Consider the following 11636-nt stretch of genomic DNA (forward strand, 5'->3'; position numbering starts at 1 on the left):
GGATTTAATTAGAAATTGTTGTTTCTTTTTCAAACGTTTTTTATCCTTCTGTCTCTTAAGAGGAAACGAAATGAATTTTTATTTTTTCGAAATGAATTTTTTATTTTTTTTTTAATTTGGTATAAGTTTTTGGATAAGACCAGACAACCGGTTGAACTTGTCCGGTCGGATTTTATTGTAAATTGTCTCTTTTTCAAACGTTTTTTTTCCTTATGTCTCTTAAAACGAAACGAAATGATTTTTTATTTATCAAAATGATTTTTTTAAAAATATTTAATTATACTATAAGCTTTTGAATAAGACCAGACAACCGGTTGAACAAACTAAAAACATGGAAACCGATCGACTGGGTTAATTTGAAATTGAATCAAGACTTTCGTAAATTGTCTCTTTTTGTAAAAAAAGAAAAAAAAAAGACTTTACTGTCTGAAGAAGAAGAACCCTAGGATACAGTAAGACCCTAGAACAGAGTAAGACCAAGATTTCCATTTGCGAGAACAATGTCTCGGTTTTTCTTCGGACTAGCTAACCTCTCTCCAGTCAGCGATGTACTAGTAAGCTTCTCTTCTCTTGAATCTTGGTTCCCTTCTCTTTTGAGTTCTGTCGGTAAATAAAGTACATGTTTTTTTAGAGAAAAAAAGAGTTTTATTAACTTGAATTGGTGTTTGATCCATCTCTCTCTTCAGGCCCACAAAAGGAGGAGATTTCGTTTGTTTTCATCTTCCCTAGCCACCACTACTCCGTACTTGTCCCTGGGCGATACGCTTAAGAAAGACTCGCCGGATGATTGCACCGAAACAAGAGATGTTGTCTTCTTCGATCCGGTCAAGGAAGAGAGGCTTACCGTCACTGACAAAACCTTTCCCCAAGAGCTCGTCCACTCGAGGCAGATAGGGAGTTCTCATGGATGGGGGCTCTCTAGAGATGGTGAGCGTTCCGTATGTATGAGCAACGTTTACCATCCCTCGTCTCCCAAATCAAACCCCGAGATTATCCCTCTGCCTTCTCTTACTGCTCTGCCAGATAACCAAACCGGAGTCGTCTGGAACGTGGCGATGTCTTCTTCTTCTCCTTCTGATGATGATGATGAAGACTGTGTGGTTGCTATCAAGTTCTTGGGCAATCAGCTCAGTCTCTGCCGACCCAACCGTGACTTGCGTTGGACCAACGTTGAGACTTTGGGTATGTTGGAAACATCTAATCTCATGTATTCCGAGAGAGACCAAAGATTCTACTTGCCTGCTCCTGGAGGCAACGCGTTGTACTCTTGGGATCTCCACTTGAACAAAAGCCCTGAGTTACATCAGGTTGTGTTCCGCGACCTTCCTGAGTTGGCTGAGTCCGAGTGGGGTTTGCTGGATATGGTGTGTAGCAGGACGGAACACTGTTACTTGAATAAACGAGAGAGAAAGTTTGTTACATGATGATGAACTTTTCTTCTTATTCAAGTTAATCTTATCTGTTACAACGTCTTTCTCTTTATATAGAGAGTGTGAAACTTAACCGGAATAAGCTAAGTCTAAACCATTGTAAACCAAAGTAAACCCATACTCTAATAGCTCCTCTCAAGATGGCGAGAAGATTGAACTTAAAGACATCTTGCCAATAAGATTATGAAAAAGACCAGGGTGTAATGGTTTTGTGAATACATCCGCAATCTGCATATCAGTCCGTATGTGTAAAGTTTTGATAGTCCCATCAGTGATCCTGTCACGAACCTTATGACAATCATTCTCCAAATGTTTGGTTCTCTCGTGAAAGACCGCATTATTAGCAATGTGTATCGCAGCAGTTGAGTCACAGAAGAAAGCCACTGGATTTTCTTGAGGTGCATCAAATTCCCGAAGAAGCTTGACTAACCATTCAACCTCTCGAACAGCAAAACCCATTGCACGATATTCTGACTCGGCAGAAGAATGAGAGACTGTAGGTTGTTTAGTTGACTTCCAAGATATCATTGAGTTACCCAAAAACATACAGTAACCTGTAGTAGATCTTCTAGTATCTCTGCAAGAACTCCAGTCCGCATCAGTGAATGTCTTGAGAGTAAGATCATTGCTGCTTGAATAGAAAACACCACGACCAATTGTACCTTTTAGATAATGAACAACTTTGTACGCAGCCTTAAGATGAGAGTTCTTAGGAGCTGAACAAAACTGACACAATCTATTTACAGCAAAGGTGATATCTGGCCTAGTGATGGTAAGATACATCAGTCTTCCCACAAGTCTTCTATATGGAGATGAATCAGAAAGAACCGGTTCTAGACTGTCTTGAACAAGACGAACATTAGGATCCATGGGGATTGAAGACGGTTTACAAGCAAGAAGACCCATATCTTCAATGATAGCAAAGTATATTTGCGTTGAGATACAGAGATGCCAGAGGAAGATCTTGCTATCTCCAAACCCAAAAAATATCTCAGAGGACCAAGATCACGTAGTTTGAACGAGCTTTGAAGATCAATCTTTAGTTGAGTAACATCATCATCATTGTTGGAAGCAATAATGATATCATCAACGTAGACAAGAACCGCTGTATAAACTCCACTTACTCTGCGAATAAACAAAGTGTGATCTGAGTGAGATTTCTGAAAACCAAGTCGCATAAGACTTTCACTGAATTTGAGAAACCATTGTCTTGAGGCTTGTTTCAATCCATATAATGATTTCTTCAGCTTACAAACTGCATTAGTAGGCAATGTAACTCCTGTTTTAGGAGTATAGCCAGGAGGAAGAGTCATATAAATTTCCTCACTCAAGTCTCCATTAAGAAAAGCATTTGAAACATCTAATTGTGTTAAGCTCCACCGTTTAGCTGCAGCCACAGCAAGAAGAGTTTTAACTGTAGTCATTTTAGCGACGGGAGAAAATGTTTCTACAAAGTCAATACCCTCTTGTTGTGTATAACCTTTAGCCACTAATCTTGCTTTATATCTTTCGAGAGTACCATCAGCATTCAACTTTACTTTGTAAACCCATTTACAGCCGATAGTATGTTTGTTTGGTGGAAGACTACAGATCTCCCATGTGTTAGTACTTTCCAAGGCTAAGAGTTCATCATTCATTGCTGTAATCCAAACATCAAACTTCTTAGCCTGAGCGAAAGAAGCTGGTTCCGAATGAAGAGATACAGAGCAGATATAAGCATTATATCCTTCAGAAAGCTGGGCATAAGAGAGATAAGAAGCCAACGGATATGGAATGTCCGTTTCAGTCATGTTGACATAGTAGTCATGAAGATAACCCGGTGGCTTAGATTGTCTCTTAGAAGGTAAATTCTCGGGAACTGCAGAAGAAGAGGTAGTTCTATCTGAAAGATTTTCCACAATTGTAGGACGTTCACTCACTACAGGGATATTCTTCTCAGTAGAAGGGTCACATACAACTGCAGTATCCAACATTGAGAAAAGATCATTCGCAGTGGTGTCATCAACATAAGGAAATATGTCTTCATGAAACACCACATTGCGAGAGATATGAACAGATTGTGTCTCAAGGTCAAGGAGTTTATATCCTTTATAGCCAACTGGATAACTAAGAAACACGCAGGGACGTGCGCGTGGTTGAAACTTATGGCGACCTTTAGAAGAAGTTGAACAATAGACCAGACATCCAAATACTCGCATATCAGCATATTGAGGTTGCTTGTGCGTTAGAACCTGATATGGAGATCGGTTGTTCAGGAGAGGAGTCGGTAGTTTATTGATCAGAAACACAGCTGTTAAAACACAATCACCCCAAAATTCAAGAGATAAATGAGACTGGAACATCAACGCTCTTGCAACATTCAATATGTGTTGATGTTTCCTTTCCACTACTGATTTTTTTTGAGGAGTCTCTGGACATGAATGATAAGACACTATCCCTTTCTTCTTATATAAGGTATCAAACCGCAGCTCTGGTGCGTTGTCAGCACGAACACCTTTGACTAGAGTCTTGTATTGCGTTTCAATCATCTGTAAGAAGTCAGGGAAGATGGTTAAAACCTCTGCTTTTGTCTTCATCAGATATATCCAGGTAAGGCGTGTGTGATCATCTACAATTGTGAGGAAATAGCGATATCCTTCAGCTGTTGGAACAGAGAACGGTCCCCACACATCAATATGTAGAAGATCAAATGGATTTGCACAGATATTATTATGGGAAATATAAGGAAGATTCTTTTGCTTTGCAAGAGGACAGATAGAGCAATGAAATTTTCTTTTATTTCGTTGTTGAATCCCAAGTACATCAGTAATGACATCAATTTTATTAAGAGAAGGATGTCCTAATCTGTTGTGCCATAAAGCTGTATCAACGACAACATTGATAGAATAATTCTTCTGCGAGGTGCCTGGATCATTTATTGAAGCTCCATCCATAACATAGAGGTTAGCTATCTGCTCACCCTGACCAATCATCAACCCCTTGATAGAATCCTGAATCATACATGAAGATTCATCAAACATTACTCTGCATTTCAAGTCCTTTGTCAGTTGACTGATACTGAGTAAATTCAAACGAAAATCAGGTATGTAGAGGACATTAGTAAGCAGAAGATATTGATTCAATCGAATCTGGCCAATCCCTGCAATATTAATATTGAGACCGGTAGGGAGAGTGACAGATTTGTCCAGAGAATCGGAGAGAGATTCAAATAGAGTTCGATCATGTGAGACATGATGAGTAGCACCACTGTCTACAATCCATGACTTAGATGATAGTGTGTTTCCTGTTGCTCTGAGCATTCCAATAAATCCAATAGTTTTGGAAGAAAGAGCCATACCAGGTAACGCAGTTATCGTGCCAGTAGATGTAGAAGTAGCTGATGTCTGATGCTGAGTTTGATTCAGATGAGTATTGAAGTAATTAATCATTCCTTGTATCTGATCTTTTGAAAGAGGACTCATCAAATCAGAAACAGTCTGTTCAGCTGAATTAACCGTGAGCTGAGCAACAACAGGCTTGACAGCACCAGTAGCATTAGAAACTTTCCCATCTTGTGATTTCTTGTGTTTAAAACCAGGAGGATAGCCATGAATCTTATAACACTTGTCAATAGTGTGACCATTGTATCCGCAATGAGAACATATGGGACGAGAAGGACGTGTGTTATAAGTAGCATTCACTGCAGCAGGAAAGGTTTCAGTACTAGTAACCTGAAAAGCACTCGCATTCTGAATCGTTGTGATGTTCCTCTGGTTGTAGTCCTGATCAAGAAGGTTGTAGACTTCAGATAGATCCGGTACTGTCTTCTTCATGATGATCTGACTACGCGCATTGGAATAAGATTCATTCAAGCCAGCTAAAAATTTGATAACCTTGGTGTGCTCAATCTTTGTTGCAGTCGCTTTGCAGCAAGCACAAGAATGACACGTTTTCACACAATCTGCTCCATCAAGATCATCCCAAAGCGTCTTAAGCTTTGTATAATAAGTAGATAGATCAGATGATCCTTGCTGGAGAGACCAACTTTGTTGTGTTAGCTGATATGATCTTGGCAAGTTCGTCAAGTGAAAACGAGCCATTAGATCCTTCCATATCTCTGAAGCATCATTGTAACGAAGAATGCTCCCATAGATCGGTTTCGTAACAGAGTTCAAGATCCACGATTTAACCATACTGTTGCATCTTGACCAAATCCGAAAATGAGGATGCGATTCAATAGGTCGTGGAAGAGATCCATCAACGAAAGCAATCTTATTCTTAGCATCTAACGCAATGGTGATAGCAATGTTCCAGGTGTTGTAGTTAAATCCATCCAATACTTCAGAAATCAAAGAAGTTCCAGGATTATCACCATTAGCCAAGAAATAGGGAGAGTATTGAATACCATCGAGATTGAAGACTTGACCAGTCTGAAGAGAGAGATCCGGTATTGAGTGTGTTGTTGACGACGGAATGGTCGACGACGACGGAATAGCCGTTGGATTTGGAAATGGAACGTGAGATGACGACGGAATAGCCGTTGGATTTTGAAACGGAAATGTTGAAGACGATGGATCAGTTGAGGTGTTCACCGGAATAGGTTGAACATTCTCAGATCTCGCCGGAGCTGACGATTTAGCTGCGGACGAAGGACGACCAACGCGACGAGATGATCGACGAAGAGTAACCATAGTGAAATGAAGATCGGATCAATCGGAAGCTGAATCCGAGCAGATCGAAGGAAGAAGAAGAAGATCGAAGCTCAGGATCGTGATTGTTGAACGTAGTGTTCAACGCTCTGATACCATGTTACTTGAATAAACGAGAGAGAAAGTTTGTTACATGATGATGAACTTTTCTTCTTATTCAAGTTAATCTTATCTGTTACAACGTCTTTCTCTTTATATAGAGAGTGTGAAACTTAACCGGAATAAGCTAAGTCTAAACCATTGTAAACCAAAGTAAACCCATACTCTAATAAACACCTGGTCGAGTCTGCCTCCACTGGCGAGCGTTTTCTTGTCAAATGGTAAAGTATATATCACTCTTTCAACAGCCGCAAGTAGCGACTGTTTCACAATGTCTCATATATGTTTGCTTTGCTTTGCTTTGTGTGCAGTTACGCACAGGGTTACCCTTGGTCTGAAAAATTCAAGTACATGATAAGGCGGTTCATGGTGTTCAGAGAGGAGGAGACGCCACAAGGAAGATACATGTGCTACACGGAGGACATTGGAGATGTGTGCATATTCCTTTCAATGAGCGAGGCTTTCTGCGTCCAGGCTACCTCCTGCCCCGGTCTCAGGCCTAACTCCATCTATTTCATTGGCAAAGGGTTTGGTATTTACAGTCTCGCTGACAACAAAACAATCAGTTCTTTTAAAGTTCCTTCTTCCTCGGGACTTTACTGGCTTCCTCCATCTTGCATCTAGTGCCCCTATGATGCGAACCAAATGGTCTGATCAAGATAACCGGAGGGTTAAGCAGATAGAAGTGGCGTTTCCTGATTTCGTTTCTAATGTTTCCTTGAATATAGGAGCTTGATCTCCATTTATCTAGTTATGCAATTATGAATATGAAGAGAAAAATTGCAGTAAAGTGTTCTTTTAAGTCTTTCAGATCCATCATTATTGATGAGATAGTAATCACGTTAACATTGGCCAACGAACCGGACCTGGTTTTGCAGTATCTCATTGTTCTTTTAATGATTTGTTTTAATTGAGTTAGTTGTTAATAATGGAGACTGATTCTTCCTAATGTTTAGGAACTTAATCATCCCACTTTTCCCATTTCCTCGTTGTATAGGGATCATGATCCCATAATTGATTCTTGTAACTTTTATCTATTTAAATCAATGAAAACAACAAAAAGAGAGGTAATCTAAACTGTCCAAAAGAAAAGTGTGTGTTTTAAGTTTGTTCTTGAACAAAATTCCCTTTGATTTGAAGAGAGACCTTAATTGGTATCAAATCACATGTTTCTAGATCAACAACAGACAACAGATGATCCTAAAACTCTTACATGCGTCATTGTTTTAGGTATATTAATATAGCCTGTAAATTGGGTTAATTAAGAATAACTTATACTAACAGATCAAAACCGAATTGAATCAAAAATGTCAGATTTAAATGCCAAACCAAAATGAAAGTAATTGAACCCAGAAATTGGACCGGTTGGATTTGTTTAGACTTAAACCAAACATGTTTATGATAGACGAATCACATGATCTAGAAAAAAACTATTCTATCCTTAATACTCCAACCATCCTTAGTACTCTATTTCGATGTAAGTTTTTGAACAGAAAAGAATCTATCAAGAAACCGAGCATTAATTTAAACAATTAGATTAAACCATTCTTACCCATCACTTATCTGACAAGTCACAACTAGCTCACTACTAATCAAATTAAGAAAAAAATAGCAACAATAAGTTAAATCTTAATTAATCAATCCTCTTAAATTTTAGAACTATTATATCCAGATCTACGAATGTTTACTTTCTTCTACTGGTTTTCTAAATTTTGGATATATATGATTAGTGATATATGGGAAGTCAGGGTGGTACAGAACAAATAATACTATCACTAGATTTTGACCCGCCCTTAAAAGGGCGGGTATATTTTTGTTTTATATTTTAAAATTTTTTAGTTTTTATATTTGTGTTTTTAGTTATATCTGTGTTTTTCTTTGTATAATATTTTTTAAAATAATTAATAAAAGATTTTTATAATTTTATTAAAATAATTATACCACACCTATGAGTAGGTCATGTTCCTAATTTGATAGTATTGATTATATATACCATTATTGTTAGACTCGTGTAAAAATCAAAAAGCAAAAAACAGTTTTAACATAATTAATAGTTTCTAACCCGCCCTTTGAAAGGGCGTGTATATTTTTTTGTTTTAATTTTTTTTGAGAAATTTATTTTTTTCTATTTGAGTTTTTAATCAAATTCATGTTTAATATTAATTTAATTTAATATTTTTTAGTAACTATATTAAAGTTAAAACTAAAGTCACTTGTTACAACTCAACCAATCACTCCCATAGATCTTTTGGAAACGAAAAGAGTATATATTTTCTTTCGTAATATTAGGGGTGAATATAAAAATTAAAACTACTATAAGTGTTTTCTTTTGTATTTCTTAACAAATATAAAGTGTATAATTTAATAATTACATTTTATACTTTTTAACCGAGATTATGAGAAACAATTAACATATCATTATAAAAAGATATGTCAATGATATAAATGTAAAAATACTCCAACTTACGAAGTGTACAAATAGTTCATGCATTTATATTCAGTTCGATGCCGTTATAAAAATATGGTTCGATGCAGTTACATCACTATAAATAATAATATATTCTATTTAATCAGTTGAGTGCAGTTACAAAAACATGGATCGTTGCAGTTATTAACATATCATGACAAATAAAAATATATTCTATTAATCAATTCATTGCAGTTATATTTTTAAATTGGACACAACATTTTATCAATTGGTCATGCTGCTGTTTTAATAGAATAGATTTTTAGTACTTTGTGATTTGCTTTGTATTTTATGGATATCATAATTTTTATTTGCTTTGTTTCGAAAAAAATACGAATATCTAAACTTTTTGTAAATATATGCGGATATCTCATCTATTTGGTTCAATACATATAAATATAGAAAAAAAATTATACAACTTTGTTTTCAAAACTAATTTACATAATATAAAATAAAAAGTAACAATTAGTGAAAGTATATGTTCCGTAAGTATTAAATTTTTTTTTTTAAAACTCATTTTTTGGGAATGAAATATGGAATGTTTTTTTTTCAAAAATAATATCGAATGGTTATTCAAATAAACCAGAACGATAAGCTAGCCATGGAAAATGAGGTGACGGTGCTAGGATTATCTGTCTCTGCTCTTCCCATCAAATATATGGGATTACCTCTAACAACAAAGATCATGACTCGATCAGACTACCAGGCGCTGATAGATAAGATCCGGAATCGGTTCCTCTGTTGGTCTAGCTTTCGCACTAGCAGGTCGTCTACAGTTGATAAATTCGGTCATTGCTAGTATTATTAATTTCTGGTCCTCTGCTTTCTGCCTCTCGCAGGGTTGCTGCGACGAAATCGATAGCTTATGCTCGGCTTTTCTTTGGAGTGGCTCACCTAATAGCCATAGTAAAGCAAAAGTAGCCTGGAGTGAAGTGTGTTTACCGAAATTGGAGGGAGGTTTAGGATCACAGCGGGTCTCCGACATGGCCAAGGTCTTTGCTTTGAAACTCATTTGGCGTCTTCACTCTAAGTCTGATTCTCTGTGGCCAATTTGGGTCCATAAGTATCTATTGAAGAACGAGGTATTCTGGGATGCAAGGGATAGTGTTACAGGGTCTTGGGTCTGGCGGAAGTTGTTGAAGCTCCGGCCAGTGGCTAATTTTTTTCTCAAGTTGGCGATAAAGAATGGAGAGTCGGTTAAGTTCTGGCTCGATATCTGGCACCCTATGGGGCATCTCATTGATGTCTCTGGGGAAATAGGCACTCAGAAGCTTGGGATCTGTCGCAATGCCCGTGTTTGTGATGTTGTGGTCGGAACAGAGTGGAGATTCCGAAGCACTCGTGACCGCACGCTCCAGGCCATCGTTTCACAGGTTAGGAGCTTTCCGGTCACTATAACCCCGGATGAAGAAGATGAATTAATGTGGAAGCATGGTCAGGACGATATCAGGGATAGTTTCTCATCAAACAAAACTTGGAGTTTGATCTGTGATCCCATAGAAAATGTTGCATGGCATCGTGTGATCTGGTTCCAACAGGGAGTTCCCCGGTTCGTGTTTTTTTGCTTGGCTAGCAATAAAAGACAGGCTTTCTAAAGGGGGTCGTATGTGTAATTGGGAGCTGACGCAGCCTTGTTTATTCTGAGGAGAACCTGTGGAGACTCGAGATCATCTATATTTTGCATGTCCTTACACATACAGTTTGGATAGAAGTCGTTGGTAACCTGTTTGGAGATGCACCTGACCCAGACTGGGAAACTACGTTGGAGAGAATCACAGCTCGAGCAACTGATCATCTATCAGCCATTCTCTTGCGCCTGGCACTCCAAGTAAGCTATCTACTACATCTGGATTGAAGAATAATAGAAAGCATAACCACACAACGAAACCTGCAAGCTAACTCTGTAAAGAGATTGACAAAACAATCCGTAACAGGATCCTTTCTACCAAGTAGTATGAGTCTCAGAAGCTGTACTGTATTATGCAATGTTGGTTCTCCACCCGGGGTGCGATTATCGATTGATCACTTTAGATTTCATTGCTATTAGACAAAAGGAAACAAAAACTGGTCTCTTTGTACATATTCTTTTTTGACTGATTAATGATCTAACATTTCATCAAAAAAAAAAAAAAAAACCAGAACAACTATTAGTCTAAAGTAAGTGTTCTATGATGAGCTAAAACATGAGATTTTTAATTTCTTACAGCTACACATTCGTAAAAGTTTGGGTTATCCAAATCCAAACTAGATTGGAAGTTATAGTAAAATGTTAAAATAAAACTATTGTTAATACCAACAAAATTAATTTTAAGATTATTAGATGGTACAACGTCCATATATTTGATTATTGGAGGAACCCTTTTTTATTTCACAAGTGTGGGGCCTTACATGTGTCACAATAAGTCGATCTCGAAAATTAGAATGTCTCTTCACACATTTTCAATGTAATTCCACACCGATTCTTTGTAAAAAAAGAAGAACAAAAAGCTTGTATATTAACATGTCTCAATGTTTTAGATGTATTAACATAACCTTATAAACCGGATTAATAAAGATAAACTAACAAATCAAAAACGAACTGCACTTGAGTAAACAAAAAATAATGTCTGATTTGAATTCTAAACCAAAAGAAAATTAATTGAACCAAAAAATGGACCGGTTAGATTCACTTGAACTTAAACCAAACCAGTTTAGGTTCCACCGAACTCATCATCTTCCTCACTATCGTCTGCAAATTTCTTCATTTGTATGTTTTCCTCCAAAAGGTACAATAAACGCACATATACTATTTTGCAGTAGCATATTCAAAAATTCAATGATATGTTGTTCCGTATTTTCTTTTGTATCTCACATATCAGATCTTGCAAAAGGAGTTGGACACTTTGACATACAGAGTTTCTGCGTTTCTTCTTTGAACTAAGGCCTAAGAAGAACATCATGTCTTTCATTCTC

The 11636-nt window shown here is 37.3% G+C and overlaps 2 protein-coding genes across 2 annotated transcripts; both read left to right on the forward strand.

Annotated features, from left to right (window-relative positions):
• The first annotated feature begins 411 nt into the window (after nt 1–411).
• LOC125576474 lies at nt 412–1465 on the forward strand. Its single transcript, XM_048736636.1, has 2 exons — nt 412–554; nt 687–1465. The coding sequence occupies exons 1-2, from the start codon at nt 501–503 to the stop codon at nt 1422–1424; spliced, it is 792 nt and encodes a 263-aa protein (XP_048592593.1). The 5' UTR covers nt 412–500; the 3' UTR covers nt 1425–1465.
• A 7791-nt stretch (nt 1466–9256) lies between these two features.
• LOC111199220 lies at nt 9257–10798 on the forward strand. Its single transcript, XM_048736637.1, has 2 exons — nt 9257–9449; nt 9524–10798. Exon 2 carries the CDS (start codon nt 9668–9670, stop codon nt 10277–10279), a length of 612 nt encoding a protein of 203 aa, XP_048592594.1. The 5' UTR covers nt 9257–9449; nt 9524–9667; the 3' UTR covers nt 10280–10798.
• Nucleotides 10799–11636: the final 838 nt, after the last annotated feature.

The sequence above is a fragment of the Brassica napus genome, chromosome A7 (assembly GCF_020379485.1).
Source record: "Brassica napus cultivar Da-Ae chromosome A7, Da-Ae, whole genome shotgun sequence".
In the NCBI taxonomy this organism is placed as follows: domain Eukaryota; kingdom Viridiplantae; phylum Streptophyta; class Magnoliopsida; order Brassicales; family Brassicaceae; genus Brassica; species Brassica napus.

Excerpts from the sequence above, each read along its gene's own strand:
- LOC125576474 (XM_048736636.1), top strand. The coding sequence starts at position 501 with ATGTCTCGGTTTTTCTTCGGACTAGCTAACCTCTCTCCAGTCAGCGAT. Across the intron at positions 555-686 it reads CTCCAGTCAGCGATGTACTA|GCCCACAAAAGGAGGAGATT; the intron begins GTAAGCTTCTCT and ends CTCTCTCTTCAG.
- LOC111199220 (XM_048736637.1), top strand. The coding sequence starts at position 9,668 with ATGGCCAAGGTCTTTGCTTTGAAACTCATTTGGCGTCTTCACTCTAAG.